This window comes from Phragmites australis, chromosome 10 (assembly GCF_958298935.1).
Source record: "Phragmites australis chromosome 10, lpPhrAust1.1, whole genome shotgun sequence".
Lineage (NCBI taxonomy): Eukaryota > Viridiplantae > Streptophyta > Magnoliopsida > Poales > Poaceae > Phragmites > Phragmites australis.
This window is the reverse complement of record NC_084930.1, coordinates 4,652,449-4,670,192: the sequence shown is the minus strand read 5'-3', so window position 1 is coordinate 4,670,192 and position 17,744 is coordinate 4,652,449. Positions and strand designations below refer to the sequence as shown.

Here is a 17,744-nt window from a genome sequence, read left to right as displayed (position 1 = left end):
TTTTTCCTTGTGATGTGAAACATGGCAAGAGTGTGGGAGGAAAAGTTTGACATGTTGCACAATACGTTTATTGGTGTTGTTACATGTAAGAAAACAGAAAAGAGCCGTGCAGATCAAGCCTGCTAGTGGAGAAGTAATCCTCCATGAACTCTGTGTAAGCAAAGAGTCTTTGATAATACAATTCTGGTTAAGTCCCAAGTTTGGGTCAATTTGAGTTGGTGCACATCATGGAAAATCGAGCTAGGTTCAGTTTGAGCTCAATTTGGATTTGGCCAGTTGAGTTCGATTCGGATTTGGCCAAATAGACTCGGATTAAAAATGTCACAGCAGTCCCATATGGAGTTTGTTTAGGCTATATGAGTACTTACTAGAAAGCTTACTCTGAGACCTTTCCAATGGGTCCAGCCACATCATCATATCTGTCGTGTGCCGGTCGCAATGGCTTAAACAAGATGTGGTTTGTGTCAGTCCGAGTCAGTTTCTAGTCAGATTCAGTTTAGGTCGAGTCCACGTTGTTTTATGAGTTAGGTCAGATTCGTGGGGCATATAAAAGCCCAGCTGCGTCACCCCTTATACTCAGATTAGTTTTTATCGTGTTTTTGCTCGTGGCTATGCCTAGAGGAATCCCTAAAAGAAGGTGATCCCTTCTTTCTTATCTTGATGTTGCTGTTCCTCAAGGATTGAGAGGAGTGTGTGATCAGGAGCTTATTCTTGGGTGTGTGTTTGATCCCTATGTGGATCATCTGCTTCTGATCATGGGTTGCTACTCACAGGTGGAAGAAATATCTAGGATTTTAGATTGCTATCTGAGTAAGCCGATCCATCTTATTGTTGTTTGTGTTTGGAATTAATTAAACAGTGTTATCTGGTTCTGTCTGTCATACTGTGTTATCCTACTTTAATTAGCGAGTTTGCTACTTGCGTTGATTTCGTTGTTATCCTAGTACTGCCATCTATCCATCTTACTTTAATTAGCGAGTTTGCTACTTGCGTTGATTTCGTTGTTATCCTAGTACTGCCATCCTTGTGTTGCTGCTATTGATATATCTTGGTACTTGTGGCTGCTATGGTTTGTTGCTTGTTATTTTATTTGACAAAAAAATTTAGAAGGCATGTCCTCGCAATTTAGTATCGTGAAAGATCGGCAAACTTTGGGCATTTGGATGCATGTGCTCATTAAGTGGTATCAGATTCAGGTTGCTCATGACATTGTTACCAAATCTTCTCATTGTCGTATTGTTTAGTTTGCTTCGGCTTTATGATGATGAATACTATAGTCTCACCAATGAAATGAAGCTTGTGCCAATACTTTATTAATAACTTGTCCATCTGAATACTATGATTGGGAAGATGCAATGGAGAATTTCTTATGGGGTTGTGGACTGGAACCATGTATGAAGATATACTTCATGAGGTGGACTTTTTCTAAACATGTTTTGCAGTGGTGGTAAAGCTGCATCAAGGACACATTGAAAGAGGTGATGATCCTTGTAGGACATGGACAAAGATGAAGGTGGTGTTACCACATCGGTATGATCCACCAATTGTGAAGTCTGTCTATGAAAAGAAGAAAGTGGCAACATGAGGCCAAATTTCTCTAAGCACCAAGCAGGATAAGCATTCATCATGGAATACATCTATTATCAGATATGAGTGCCCTAAAGTGCTTAAACAACAAGTTGATATGATCACACATGGTGAAAAGAACACGACAGTCGTTGGTACTCAAAATTTTCTTGTCCCCAAAGAACAGGTTGAGGAGAGGAACATAGCTGCTTGTGGCCAAACTTTTCTAGGCACCAAGAAGTGGGATTTGCGTTCATCATAGTGCATCTATTATTGGAGATGGGTGGCTTATAGTGCCTAAACAACACTATGCTACAATCAAATATGATGAAAAGAATAATGTGGCAACTGGTGGTCAGCATTTTCTTGGCCCCAAACAACAAGTTATGCCTCTATCTAGTGGAAGTGATTGCAACAAGGAGAAGACCATTATTTATGCAAAATTTTCTTCTCCTAGACAACAAGTAAAGAAATATACTAGTGCCCTTAAACTGAAGAGGGGAAGACTATAGACGGGAGCGCTGAAATTTCTTCTCTACCAAGACTGCATACTATGGATTCTGTAGACCATGCTTTTGGTGACTCCACAATTGATGCAAATGATGATACTTTGAATGACTTATCTATGTTGGCTCGAGAAGTACAACGGGATGGCACCGTTGCTAATGTGAAAGGGTAGTGCTCCAATATCTTTCATTCGAAGTGCAAAATTCAAGACAAGGTTTGCAAGCTTATTATTGATTGTGGTAGTTTTACTAATGCTATTAGTTCAGTTGTGGTTCATGTTTTATTCTTGTCTACACGGCGGCTCCTGCTCCGCTTTATATGCAATGGTTGAATCAAACTGACACGTTGAAAATTACTCATAGGGCCGAGTTAATTTTTCTATTAGAAATTATGTTCATAATGTGGACTGTGATGTGATACCGGTAAGTGCATGTCATTTGATGTTAAGAAGGTCGTGGTATTTTGATCTTAATGTTATACATGAAGGTCGTTGCAACAATTATTCTTTTGTGCACAAGGGTGTTTATCATGTGTTGAAACAGATGCTGAAGAGCGCTATTAAGGCTGAGGTGTTTCCTACTATTCACAAGAAAAAAGAGATTGCTGAAATTACCTCAAAGTCGATGACAACTTTGCTTTAGGGGGAGAGAATGATATGAACATAAATTCTTTAAGTATTGCTTCTCAAAATGCTTGCAACGGTCACAAAATTGCAACTAGTAATTTTGTGAAACCTCTTACTAGTGAAATTGGTTCCCTCATTGTTGACGCGAAGAAGGATGCGCAAATCATGGTTGTTGCTATGCCATGTCAGACTATAATTGAAGGAGTTGATCTGATTAAGAACAAATCTGCTGAAAATATATCAAAGCCGAGAACGGTTTTGTATAAAGAAGGGGAGGATGATGAACCCATGACTCATCAATATATTTCTTCTAGTGTTTCTAAAAATATTTGCAAAGTGGTAAATACTTCAGCTAGTAATTCTCTGAATACTTACAATTTGGTTCTTTTCCTTGTGATATGAAATATGGCAAGAGTGTGGGAGGAAAAGTTCGACATGTTGCTGAAGGTATGCTGCACAATACTTTTATTGGTGCTGTTAATGAAAGAAACAGAAAAGAACCGTGCAGATCAAGCCTGCTGGTGGAGAAGCAATCCTCCATGAACTCTGTGTAAGCGAAGAGTCTTTGATAATACAATTATGGTTAAGTCCCAAGTTTGGGTCAGTTTTAGTGGGTGCACATCATGAAAATCGAGTTATGTTCAGTCTGAGTTTGATTCGGATTTGATCAGATAGACTTGGATTAAAAATATCACACTAGTCGCATAAGGAGTCCGTTTGGCCTATATGAGTACTTGTTGGAAAGCTTACTCCGATACCTTTCCAGTGGTTTAGCCTCATCATCATATCTGTTGTGTGTCGGTCACAATGGCTTAAACAAGACATGGTTTGTATCAGTTCGAGTCAGATTCAGTTTAGGTCGAGTCCAAATCATTTCATGAGTTTTGTCAGATCCGTGGGGCATAAAAAAGCTTAGGGACGTCACCCTTTGTACTCAAATTAGTTTTTATCATGTTTTTACTCATGGCTATGCTAGAGGAATCCCTAGAAGGAGGTGATCCCTTCTTCCTTATCTTGTTGTTGCCGCTCATCAAGGATCAAGAGAAGTGTGTGATTAGGAGCTTGTTCCTGGGTGTGTGTTTGATCCCTGTGTGGATCCCCTCTTCTGATCATGGGTTGTTACTCACAGGTGGAAGAAATATCTAGGGTTTTAGATTGCTATTTGAGTAAACTAATCCCTCTATCCATCTTACAACTGCTTGTGCTTGGAATTGATCAAATGATGTTATTTGGTTCTATTTGTCATACCGCTAGTTTAATAGGCAAGTTTCTACTTGCATTGATTCCATTTTTATCCTAGTACTGTTATCCTTGTGTTGCTAGCATTGATATATCTTGATGCTTGTAGCTACTAGTACAAATCAATATGGTAGTAGTGTTTGCTTGTGTGCTTATGGCTACTAGGGTTTGTTGCTTCTTGTTTTATTTGAGGGAAAAAATTCAGAAGACATATCCTCGCAATTTAGTACCATGAGATCGGCAAACTTCGGGCATTCACATGCTTGTGCTCATCAAATGGCCTATTACAGTCGATTTATAGTAAGAACCGACTGTAATATATTACAGTAGGCCCATATCACAAACTGACTGTAATAATTGGACTAATACAGTAGGTTTCAAACAAGAACCTATTGAAATATGTTTGCTTGCATGCTTTTAGTGAGATATTCAGAAATTCATAAAATATTCATACTTAGTCGGATGAAAAATATTAGTCCAATTATTTCACGGTACGCCGGTCGTTGCCACTGGAACAGAACGGGTGGCCATCACTCGTGTGCTAAAGACATAACGCCGAAAGTCCACCTCTTTCTAAAACCTGGTAAATTATGTGTGACAATATGACTGAATGGCATGCACATTCACCATGGAGAGGATGAGGAAGAGGCGGAGGGTCGGAGCGCCGCCATAGTGGAGGAGGAGGAACTGAGTGCCACAACAGTGGAGGAGGAGGACCGGAGCGTCGTTGCCATAGTGGATATTTCTTCCACCCGTGAGTAACAATCCACGATCAGAAGAGGGGATCCACGCAGGGATCAAACACGCACCTAGGTACAAGCTCCTAATCACTCACTTCTCTCGATCACTACACAGAACATAACGTAAAATGTCAAACAACTCTAGCTTGGACATGGATATATGATCAGTTCATGTAGTAGCTTTAGCAAAGATCCCCCATGTCTCAAATGAAACCCTTTTTGAAACCGTTGCCGATGACATACTTAGAAACTCGAGTTTCATGGATATATATCTGATCAATGTATGAACTCGCTTCAGTAAAGATCCCCATGTCACAAACCAAACCCCAATTGAACATTTTTAGTTAGTAGGAAATATAAGACATGAATATTCTCTGCGTACTGAAAAATTGGTTTTTACATCATACTACTATACATGTATTGCTTTTCCTACAAAATCTTTCCAATTCAATTGGGGTTTGGTTTGTGACATGAGGATCTTTACTGAAGCGATTTCATGAACTGATCAGATATACACTTAAGAAACCCAAGTTTCTTAAGCATGTCATCGGCAACGGTTTCGTAAGAGGTTTGGTTTGTGACATGGGGATCTTTGCTGAAGCTACTGTATGAGCTGATCAGATATATATCCATGTGTGCTATACATAGGCTAATTATGAAATTAATTAAGAAACAGTACTACAGTAGTCTTCTTCTTCTTAATCCTTAGCTATATCTAAGCCTGAGCTGTAGCCTCTAGGTAGTATATCAGTAATTCAAAGGTTTAAGAGCACAAGGAAAACGTGGAAGGGGATCGTTGAAGAAGTCAAGTCTTGAGATTTGAAGCAAGCTGCCTGCAAGCGCCGTCAGCGTCATGCCATTTTAAAGACGGTGCCGACCTCTTTAATTCTTATGGACTTACGGCACATATTTGCCTTTCCTGCCGTGTTTCACGTTGCTACAGACGATGCTTGTATAAATCGAACAGTGGGTGTCTATATCATAAATAATAAAACGGTTGCGCATTATATATACAACAATTTTGCAAGGAAGATTGATATATGATCAGCCTGTTATGGTTCATATATACTGTACTCTCTTTGTTTATTATTTATCCATTCATTTTCGATCATGAGCATCAACCAATTAAGGGCAGCATAAAATCTAAGAAAAAACGAAATTGCGTTTTTCACTGCAGTATATTAAAATAATGGTAGAAAGTTGGAATGCAGTAGTAACTACAGTATTAGTTTTCTCAATGAACAATTATTATGAACATATCTTTTCAATACTATTAAAAAAAGGGCATATCAATACTGTTAAAAAATAGTTTTACTGTCGGTTTTTCAACTGACACTCTTTACTCAGTACTGATAGTCAGATATTATCAGTGTCAGTTGACCACTCGGCACTGTTGCTATTTTTATAGAATAAAAAAGGAGAATTAGCGGCAGGGATGCCACTCCGTCATCGCTGCCACTGGACACTGCCAGGCACATCTACAAAACACGATAACGCAGCGGCTCGAAGGCCGCCACACCATCACATATATAAGATAACGCGGCGACTTGATTGCCGCTCGGCCGGCCCTCAGCCACCGCTCAATCGCCACGCTTGGCCATAGCTCAGCCACGGTGGGAGGGAGAAGGGGGTGGCTAGCTACAGTGGGGGTGGAAGAGGAGCAGGATCGGCTATGGTGGGGGAGAGCGAGAGAAAATGGAGAGAGAGCTGAACGTCAGTACAAAAAGAGATGAGGAAGAGAGAGCCGGCAGACACGGAGATTGATGAGCCAAAACGACATTGAAATAAAACTTCGGGTCCAGAGTAGTATTACTGCCGGTTCGTAATACGAACAGGTAGTGACTAGTTATCAGTGTCGATTTTTGTCTGAATGTATGAGTGGATATCTGGCTTTACTACGAACCGGCAATGATACCTTATCAATGTCGATTTTGGCCAAATTTATACTGATGAGCTGACACTTATGACTAATTCTGTAGTAGCGCGGTGAAATGGAGAAAAATTGTGAAATGGATGTTTGAAAATTTAAGCTACAACACCTGTTTGATTGGCACCTAACTTTGCCACAATTAAGGTTTGACAAAATATGACTGTCATAAAAAGTATGTAGAACAAAATAACCACCAACTTGTGATAAAGTTTAGCCAGAAAATAAGTTTATGACATGTGGGATAAGAGAATAAGAAAGTTAGATGAGCCACAATTATAATGCTAAATCAAACACATGTCTAAAGATGTATACACGTGACAAGCTGTGACAAACAACCACATTCTTAACTCTACAATACAAATTAATCTCCACATCGATCTGAACATGTAGGACGAAGTAAACTTGTGACTTTTTGTAAACTCAACTGTATATAGTTTCATGGATGTTTACAAAGCCTTTATTGACCCATCAATTTGTTTGGTGGAGTGTCATTTTAATTTAAGTTCGAACAATTGGCCAATCAATAATGCATTAATCATGTGCTTTCTCTAGTAAAGGATAAGTGTTGTTTTACCATTCATGCAGTGAAACTTGCTTCAGGTACGGCTGCATGGAAACAATATGATGACCAGATTCATCTTGAAAAATACTTAATAATATTGTGAATTTATTTTGTTTTAGAATATAAAAACTTGTGGCCAAACTATCAAATTAATATTCTGAAGCCCGTATACGGCCAAAGATATATACTTATTTGTGAACAGAGAAATTGGTCACGAAAATATCCATATATGTAAACACAAGTTCTAAATTTACTTATTTTTCTAAGTAAGATAAAGAAAAGGAGTTCCAACATTCCACCCGGTGCGCGGCCCATGTAAATGCATGCCTGACTGTGCAAACTTAATTAGATCAACATGCACAGAACTTTCTCAAAATATTTGTACTCAATATATAACTTTAATCAGATGTCATACTCCTCCGTCTAAATACATATATTATATTACTACAAAAGTCGATGCATCAAATGAACAGAAGACGTGCCTATGTCAGTTCACATGTATGCAATACGTAAGTGAATGAATTTGGAGGAGTAGATACGATACTTTTATCCAAGACGAAAACAACAGTATTATAGCAAGTGAAAGCTATATTATATATCGATCAAATAGGGATAAGCCCTATCAACTGGGCATATGAGGTGCACACCTTATCACCGCTTCCTCCGATTATAAATACAAGTTATTTTAAATAAAAAATAATCTCTAATATATAACTTTCATCACTTTTTATTATAAAAATATTTATAAAGTTTATTAAATTTTATGATATTATGAAAAGTTTAGTCAAGACAAATTTACACATATAATTTTAAGATTTTCAAACTAAATATTTTAAAAACTATTGTTACTTAAATTTTAAATTTAATTAATTTTTTTTCAAAACAATATGTATTTATAATCAGAGAGTATCAGCTAGACACTCTATGTTGATTATTCAGTTAGTTGTTAACTTCACATTGTTATTTTCAATGTGACAGCGGCCGCTCATACATACTTTTCGGCCGTCACGCGCTTTTTCGCAAAGTCTGCAAACGTGTACCGCAAGCTTCTCTCGAGCTCGACGTTTCGAGCGATTAGACGATGCAGTTAGCATGCACGTCGATTGTCTTCCAATTCCTTTATAGAAACTTGTGCTCGAAAAGCTGAAGCGTGTGCAAAATCCTGAGCTGGTTGCTCGTGCACACACGTAACTTTTGTTCGAGTTTGATCACAGCTTCTTCTTTTTTTCTAATTTCTTTTAGGTGCACACGTTGTACTGACCGGTTGTGTGTTCTATCTGAATTCTCAATCTCAATCTCAATCTCACATTCTCACCTACTCGACTTTCTCCTGCCGAATCGAATGAAAAAGGTTTGTCCATGACCCAAAAGCCGAAAAGTGTTGGCTCACAAACTAAAGCCGCGTGTGCAGTGTCGTATACATGTGTTCATGTACCGGCCGGCATCGCAGACCCCAAAAAACTTGTGCGCCGGCCGCCGCGTGTGTACTGTACACAATATTGCACACAGTGTACTTCCGTGTGATTTCGTATGCGTGTACCGTGCAAAAAGCAAATTTACTACTTTATTTTTGCTACAGAATTTGCGCATGAGCTGATGGCGAATTCCCTTTAAACTTGTGTGGACACATCTTTTTTACCATTTTCTAGAAATGCTGGAGTATAAAAAAAAAAACAGTACGTACCGTGTCCTCCTGACATCAACTAAGTTTACAACTATTTGTTGCCGTATGAACTAGGACTAGTGAATAGGACGTATACGTAAGTACGTTAAATACCAGGATTTTTTTTTCAACGCCCGGTGTTTGCGACAGTTACCTGAAACTAACAACAGCGATCGCTCCAAGCTTCCCAGAAATTATTGCCCTCGATCTGCCTTTTACTAGTATTTGTCAAAGCAGCTATCCTGTGGCTACAACTGATCCAGTCGACACCAAAACTTCGAAGCCAATCTGAACATCATTCGATCGGAGAAGAGGCTAACAAGTCAACCAGACGTACGGCCAAAGTTACAGTTGAATTCTTCTTCCTCTTCTCCATCGATCTCCCCATCTCGATCGATATGCATGGCGAGTCTTTCTCCTCCCCTCGAGTTACATGGCACGCACACCCGATCGTCACTTGACACTCGGAATTGGAATTCTTCTTCTCGGGGTTGGAGGGTTAACAGCTCTGTGACTGCGAGTACGTGTCCGGACGCACCAGGTTGCTGTCGGTCTCGGAAGACGGTGTAGAAGTAGAATGCACTGCCAGTTCAAGTATCGCGGATTGTGACGGCGATGGGGACCGTGCGTGGGTTTTTCCGGCCGGTGAGGTTGCGAGATGCCGGATATGACGACCTCTGAAGGGAACCGGGGGTACTGTGCACCGATCGCGAGGCCACTATGAAAAAGAAATCTTTTACCAGTAGCTAAGAACCAGTTGATTTTTAGTAGCTAGTTGTTGTGCTGCCTAACTGCATGTCTGCATGCCGCAGCCCGCCCGCGGTTCAGGTTTGTAATCTCAAAAAAAAAAAAAAAAAAAAAAAAAAAAACCCTGCATGTCTGTGCTGTACTGTGGTATCTATTTCGTTGGATCTTTATTAATTGCAGCAAAAGCTTTCGGTACCATAACTCAACAAAAGATATAGGGGAGTATTTTGTCATAACAAACGAACCTAAGTGAGAAATAAGTTTGAGATGCGTCTTGGTTTGTGTTGAGTCGTTGATACTGTTAGATTTGAGTTAAATTTGGTTGGCATAAATTTGGTTATGCTTGTATAGTGAAAATAGTCCTATTAGATCATAATTATGATTTTAATTATTAATAATAATATAATCAAGAAGATTAATATATTTGTTAAGTATATGTTTTAGTAAGCCTCGTAGATGCAATACATAAAGAAATTATCGTAGCCGATATAAAATTTAGTTGAATTGGAGAAATCCCAGAATAGTCTAGTGCACTGAAGAATATACTCATAGGAGTATTTTCAGCAAAGGAGAAATACCTCATCGGATGCTGAGCCCGAGTACTCACCGGAGTATTTCTGCTCAAAAGGTAAAATGAAACAATCCACCGGATGATCTGTTGATCAGACGAGGATACACACCGGAGTATTTCTACTAGAGAAGGTTGCAACTATTAAAGATTGAAGAACAACTCACTGGATAGTCCGGTGATCACAGAGATAGTTGCAACGGGAGAATTTTTAGGAAAAAGAAGAGAATGTTCAACTCACCGGATGGTCCGGTGTGAATGAGATGAATATCGAATGCTTACACCAGAGCATTTTACACGGGGATGTTGTGAAGCCGTGGATTGGCTCAGGATAACTCACCGGATAGTTCTGTGATGCAAATGAAGTATACATCGAAGTGTCCGGTGTTCACAATGACTTTGAGTGGGAGTCCAACTGCTATTTTCTACTGATGAACACATCGGATGGTCTGGTGTTTGTACCATTGTTTTCACCAGATTATCTGGTGTTAACATAAAGTTGAGCCGTTGGGGCAACGACTAGTTGGCAGATTTAAGGCTGTAAATACCACTCCACTTGGTCATTTGAAGGTGTTGAAGTACAGAGAAATACATAGACACTTAAGAAGACATCTAAGCTACCAAAGTGCTTAATGTAATTATCCAAGGCAATTAAGCACATGATTCATGAGTGTCGCTAGATGATTCCTGCCTAGAGAGTGGATCAAAGAGTAATCCTAACTTGTAGCGGGTGGTACATCAGTGCTTTAGAGTCTTGGTGACTTATCGACACCTTGAGCCATAGTTGTTCAAGCTTGTTGACCCTCCCATTTGGTGTGGAGCGGCGATAAGACACGTGTATGGGGACACGGAGATCTTTTCCTTGGTGACTCAAGCTCTTAAATGAAGATGACAACAATTGACTAAAAGAGAGGCTAGTGGCGAGACCTTACATTTGTGGATTGGTGGCTCATCCGGATTGAGGCATTATCTTTGTGATTTGGTGGCTCAAGAGCTGTGATCGAAAGAGTCTTGGTGATCAGGAGTATATCTTTGGTGGAGCTTCAATATGGATTAAGGGTGACGTTTATGCCATCGATATCATGTGATAAAAATCTTTTGTGCCGAGTTTACTTTCTCTACCTTATTTACGTTTCCGTGTTTACATACTTGCAATCTATCTTTACGCATTTAACTTCCTAGAGTAGTTTGCTATGATTGACTATAGGTTGCAAATCTTTTGGACGGTAGATTAGACACATTAGATAAACTTAGAGCATATTTAGATAAAAATTGATATAAATTTATCTTGTATAGTTTTTGAAGCCGAATATATTCTAAGCATCCTAATTCACCTTCTTCTTAAGACTGCTCTGGGTGAGGGTGGGGGCAGAGACGCTATGGGGACGGGTGTGGGGGTGGACACGGTCATGCAGTTTGGAGGCCCACCTGTCGACGCACACGGGATGAGGAGGAATGGGATTATGTTCGAGCGGAACAGGGACATGAACAAACTATGCGTGAAGATATATTGCAGTACATATTTTTTAAATAGTAGAGATTATGATTTTTTTCATCTAATTTTTTAGCATGAATATTAATATAAATAAACGGTATCACGCGTGCGTAAATGCTACTTGAATTTTCCCGTCCCGACTTGCACTGTGACGCGCGCGTACTAGGCGGCGTGTTCTTTGGTTTGCTGCAGTAGGATTGAGCGATTGGCAAGGTGTTCCTTCATGCGGATGCGGTGTTTTGATTGATCGTTCCGCTGCCGCGTATGCTGCTGTTTTCTTCGTCTCGCGCGGCTCCGCCTGTCAAGGAGGCGGTGCCAAGCCTTAGCCTAGCGTGTCGCGGAGATCCAGGAAATCGGCGCGGCGAAAAGAATTTTCTACGCAGCGCCCAATTCTTGCGGCCGGAATAAAGTAAAGCGATCCCTTTTCCCACTGCGATTTGCCAAGGATCCAATCCAACGAATCGTGTCCTGGACTCGTGCAACTTGCTCCAAATAGAGGCCTACTAAGTTAGGCCTACCAAAATAAATTACAAGGCCCATATTCTTCGTAAGCATAGGTGTTCCTTCATAACCTATCAAAAGATTTTTTTTTATTTTTATACTTCGAATATCCAAAAATTACAAAATAGGCATCCATTTGGAAAAAACATGCAGAACTAGCCATATTCTTCGTAAACCTAGGTGTTCCACATAATATTTTACATTATGTATTTAGAATATCCAAAAATTGTAAAAATAGGCATCTATTTAAAAAAATTGTTTTTGTAATATTTTATTTTCGAATAAAAAAATCATGAATACAAATACCAACTCATAAATAAAGCAGGCCCTCCTCTAAAAAAAAGAACAAAAGGAGACCCAAATTGGAAAAAGAGAGTCCTGTATCACAACCAGGCCGAAACACCCAAAAAATCAGCCCATGAACATACCAGCTCGAAACACCCAAAAATTAGCCCATGAACGCACCAGGCCGAAGCAACCAAAGCCCAGCCCATCTCCCTTCCTCCACTCTCCCCACCTCGCCGCTTCCCCTCCCATTTCAAACGCTCCCCACGCCTCGCTCCCCAGTCCCCGCAGGCGCTGAGCCGCTAAACCCTAAGCCCCCGCAGCGCGCTCGCCGCGGGCGCGCGACCCGCGATGTGCCGGTGCGCCGCGGCGATCGCGAGGGTGGCGGTGGCCTTCCTCTACGCCGTCCTCGTGGGCTGCTTCCGATCCTTGTTCCGCACCCACCCAGGCTCCGGCCGCAGCGTAAGGAAACCCCCACCCTCCCGCCTCCTTCGCGACGATCGGTTTGGATAGAGATGGTAATCGTTTTGGTGCCTTCGTGTAGGATGCGCTCGTGCACAGGGATCGGGTCGGGGAGGTGCTCTGGGATGGTGAGCAAGGTAGTGCTTTGCATTTGATTATTTTTCGGTTTTCTGGATCGGATTTGCGGTGTAGTTTTGGTTAGCTTGGGTGTTCTGTGTTTATGTATCACTGTTGAATTGTGGAAGGGCTAGGAAGGAGTGGAAGATCGTGTGAGGATTTGGCCGATGGTGCCGGCATTGATGAGGAGGAGCTTAGATTCCAGGTATGCGTGCGTGCCAGATTGCTGCTCAATGATGTTCCATTTTTGCTCAAGTGGGTTGAGATCGTCGCGCAGTTATTGAAACACGTGGCTACTGCCACATTCTAGTTGCAAGTTGAACTTCCTATTGTTTGCAAAATATTTTTAGCTTTCTACAAACTACAAGGCCGGTGATTGTGATGTGCGTGCTGCAGATGTAGATAGTTTTCTACTGGTTGTTGGTCTAAAGTTGCTTCACAAAGTATTCTTTTACAAGTGTTAACTGTGAAAACGTAGGTGCTGATTAGCTGTACTTTTATGTTATGACAAGACCAGTGTGGTTCTGAAATCTCTTGAAGTGGTGTTCTAAATGGTTAGAGCATTCCCTTCTTTTTTTGACAGGGTTAGAGCAATCATTGATATGTTGTAGTAAGGTCTGTCTTATAAGGAAGGGTTCTCAAGTGCCGTGTAGCTCGTAGCTTATTATAAGTGATTTTGATTTTTTTTTAAGGAGAACGGTTAACTTTGTACTTTACGATAATACTTTTTTATGTTCTAAGCTTTGTTCATATGGATGACCAAATTTTCCATGCTAGTTAATTCAAAAGTTCGCTGGTGCTATATTTTTTCCTACGTGTACTGTCTTACTAATTTTCATCTTCTGCGTTACAAGTTGAATCTCTTCTAAGTCAAACTTTTAAGGTACTCTTAACTCTACCCAAGCAAATTACCTCGTGTTATGTGGCACGATATCTGAAACCCCAGCTGAACTTCGAAATGAATCACAAGAAATCAGTTTGGAAAATGCTAATGAGGTGGGAGTGCACTTCCCAAAACCTTATTCTTATTAATTCGATCATCTGAAACCTTCATATTTGAATTGCAGTGTGATAACATGCCCATCAATGCACCAGCAACAAACTGTACATCGCTATTTGAAGCTAATTCATCTGAAGGGTAAGAAATGCCCCCATTTTCATGTGTCTGAAATTCTTTGGACATTATCATGTGATAATAATTTGACACCTACTGTACCATACAGCTGCAAATGCGAGGAGCATCATACTCTGAGGCCTGAACTGAACATCGAATATACACATCATATTCCAGGTGTTGAACCAGTTCCTCATTCAGCTTTCCTGGAAAATACCCCATTTCAGAACATGAAGCACAAGCTGCTTGATCGCAATGGTTCACCCTTTCCAACTCCTTCAGTTATCAGGGATGATATGCAGACTCCCGGAACAATTTATACTTCACATAGAGGGGCTTCTATGTCTGCAAAGCGTGTGCGGACCCGGAAACAATTCATCTACCCTGTCCTGAGACCCATTGAGAACAGCCCTCAGCGGATGGAACTGGCAGAAGATTTTTCACCATTGTCATCATCCAATCCTCCAAAAAGGAGAAACTTGGGGGCAGATTTTATCAAGAAGCCAAAGCAAATATCTTCACCTTCGGTGGCTAAACAAGGATTGTCCAAATCTCCCTCATTTTCTTCTCCTGATGATAATGCTTCATACCATGTAAAAGAAGCACCCTCTCTGGAGGAGACAAAGTGTCAGGTTGGCAGTGTAGACCTATTGGATGATGGAGAATTATCAAAATCCAACTCAAATGAAAAGCATGCTGCATTGAGTCTGTCTCACTGGTTGAAACCTTCATCCTCAGATGTTGAGAATCAAGGTGATGTCAAGTGTGCAGCGGGTGATCAATCGTATGATGAGTGCAACCTTCTAACCGAGAGACCTGTCTTCATGGCTTCTGATCTGAAATGGGATGTTGAGAACCCGACTCCTAGGTTGCCCAAAACATGGGATGGCAATGGTATTCCGAACACAACCACCAGATACAAAGAAGTATGCATTTGTCACTTATAACTTGTCTAGTTTTTTTGTTTTAAACACGTGGTTTTTTGCGCTATACTGTTCTAAGATATGGATGCTTTTAGGACCAAAAGGTCAGCTGGCACACTACACCATTTGAGAAAAGACTGCTGAAGGTTTTATCTGAGGAAGAACTGCACCCACCAAGGTTTATTCCTGACTATACATTCACGAAAAGTCTCCTTGTCAATTGACGTGCCGTGCACATAACCCAAATTTGTTTATGCACCTCCTTCTTATGCATCATGCTATTTACTCTAAAACCCGCTGTAAGTACGACTAATCATAATATCATGTGTTGAACGCAGTAACGTTGTCCGTGGGAAGTTGTTCCATCTTGAGGAGAAAGCCAAATAGTGAGTGGCGTGGCAGAAATTTTTCAGCCCAACTGCTGAGAAATTTGTCGTCAACCCTTGAAGCTGCACATTGTGAATCTCGGTGGCATTTGCACGAGGTGGATCTGAAGAAAACTTGGTATCTCTCGTACCGCCGTATACCTGTCGCTGAGCTTGTCTCTGTTTCCTGTTTGTGGGATGCGATGCTATGTACAAATGGTATAGGCAATAGACTATATCTGCTACGAACATCAACTGCTGAAAAATCAAGACGAGCTAGCACACGAACCCACCTTTTGTCGTCTATACGATGCTAAAGTTGCCAGTGGTTCCTTCGACTTGATCACCTGCCCTGAGTTCTGATATAGGTTGATCATCTGACAACGGTTGCATCCTCCCATGGACTGCACATCGACAGTTTCGGGAAATGAAAGTGATTCAGAAATCAGCAAACGAGCCAAATATGTCCGAAAAGCTGGTCTTAGGAGTTATTTACGAAGGAGATTAGTCTTTTGTGATTTTACTATTGGCAAAATTAGCCCTTGGACACCATCATTTACCGAGAAACACGGCAACATCGATATTTTCTTGATACACCCTGGAAAATAGTGGTCATTTCTAGAGAATATTGCGCTGATTAAAATTTTATTATTTTGAATTTTAGGAGAAAGATGAGTGTAAAATATCTTACTGCCCTTAGAATCAACTGCCCGTTAGTGCCCTCCCCATCACTTCTCATCTATTTCTCACTCCTCTTCTCTCTGTCAAATGGTAAGTAGGACTTTTCACTCTCCTATCTCCTAAATCTTGCAATGATAATATTTTAATCGTCTGAGTGTGGTCTGGCAAATTAGCATTATTTTTACAGTGTACATCAGCGAATTATCGATTATGTAGTATGTCTCTGCAAATATGTCCATAAGCTAATTTTACCTTTGCTATTATAACCTTAATAACTCGAGAGCCACACAAATGATCAAAAAGTCCCTTCTGACAATGGAATCCGAAGGGGCAAAAACACTTACAGTAAAATAGGCCTCCCCAATGTGAAGCCTTTTCCAGTTATCCTCATTGTATGGTGTTGCCCCAGAGATAACAATGTTCGGACGAAATCTCATTGCATCAACAACCACCCGCTGCTTACCATTTCCATTGCCTGGAAAGTGTGACTACAATGTGAGTTGTCCTAATAAGATTATCCAAGAAAATGGTGTGCAACTACACATTATGTACTGATTATGTCAAGAAATCTGCATCTCAAGACTTATACTGGTTGTGTTATGTGCAGATATTACTGTTCACAGACAGGAATTATTGTTCCCGCGAGTGAACAGTCCCAGCGGTGCTATAGCGGAAGTTTTGTAGATGTTATGGTAGGAGATCAAGGCTTATCTTTAATTAGAATATTAGTTTGGTAGGAGATATTCAGTTTAGATAAGTTTGGTAGAAGTTAAATTTGATTTAGATTAAGAGATAGAGTTTGATTAGTTTTCAATTTAGCTAGAGATAAATTAGGTAAGTTAGGATTTGGATTGTAATCTCCTCTATCTATATAAAAGGATAGCCGTGCATCATTGTAATCAAGTAAGAAGAATTAATCTAGTTCTCGGTTTTCTTCTTTAGTCTCTTCTAATATCCTAGCTCTCCAATCTATAGTCTATTCTCTCCTCTAACAGTCGACACCACCCAGTTATCCTCCTGATGGATGTTTATCTTAACAGATTGGTTCCACGAGTAATCAGAGGCATGTTGATCCTTTTGTAGTAAAAAAGAGAACAGAATAGAGGAATTTTGGTTCCTTTTTTGAGGGAAAAGAGGGATCAAAGATTGCAAACTTGAACTTAGCCGACTGTTGAGATAAGAGATGCTCTCTTCGGATATTAGTAGCAGTTGTCCTTCGTTGACAAAACTAAGTTTGCTTCGAGTATCCCTACATAGGCGATCTCTCCTGCCAGTTATTGTGCAGGAACGGTACTCGGAGCTTGAGCATCTCATAAAGGTACAAGGACGTCCAATAGCTACACTGAACCAGGTGTTTACCTTGTAACAATAACTTTGTACCTCATACCTGAAGCAATTTACCTGTCATTATTGTGCACTATAAATTTGAAGTGTAAAACTAGACACTAGGGGTGTAATCGGATCAGATACGGACGGATATTGTCATCCTGTATCCGATCTCACATTTTTTTATTGGAATCGGAGCCGAGCACGGATTGTGTCAGATACATATACGGATGCGAATATGTGACAAGTCATATGCAGATAATGTCGGTCACGAATATTTATTCGGATATTGAGTAAAAACAACTACCATACATATCACATATGTTAA

General features: G+C 40.4%; 2 protein-coding genes across 3 annotated transcripts in view; both read left to right on the top strand.

Moving 5' to 3' along the window:
* LOC133883231 (protein REVEILLE 6-like) overlaps positions 1 to 17,744 on the top strand; it is a 52,052-nt gene that overhangs the window by 19,198 nt on the left and 15,110 nt on the right. The gene's annotated exons all lie outside the window — the stretch shown is intronic.
* On the top strand, positions 12,727 to 15,747 carry LOC133930494 (protein JASON-like). Of its 2 annotated transcripts, XM_062377151.1 has the most exons (8): positions 12,727 to 12,890; positions 12,973 to 13,027; positions 13,136 to 13,212; positions 14,075 to 14,145; positions 14,231 to 14,298; positions 14,404 to 15,047; positions 15,140 to 15,222; positions 15,383 to 15,747. In XM_062377151.1, the coding sequence occupies exons 1-8, from the start codon at positions 12,780 to 12,782 to the stop codon at positions 15,429 to 15,431; spliced, it is 1,158 nt and encodes a 385-aa protein (XP_062233135.1). In that variant the 5' UTR covers positions 12,727 to 12,779; the 3' UTR covers positions 15,432 to 15,747. The 2 variants fall into 2 exon arrangements, with proteins under 2 accessions (XP_062233135.1, XP_062233134.1); XM_062377150.1 differs by having other exon boundaries at positions 14,231 to 15,047.

Bases quoted from the DNA above. Each gene is read 5' to 3' on its own strand.
- LOC133930494 (XM_062377150.1), top strand. From the start codon at position 12,780: ATGTGCCGGTGCGCCGCGGCGATCGCGAGGGTGGCGGTGGCCTTCCTC. The intron at 12,891-12,972 runs GTAAGGAAACCC...GCCTTCGTGTAG, and splicing joins ACCCAGGCTCCGGCCGCAGC to GATGCGCTCGTGCACAGGGA. The intron at 13,028-13,135 runs GTAGTGCTTTGC...GAATTGTGGAAG, and splicing joins GCTCTGGGATGGTGAGCAAG to GGCTAGGAAGGAGTGGAAGA.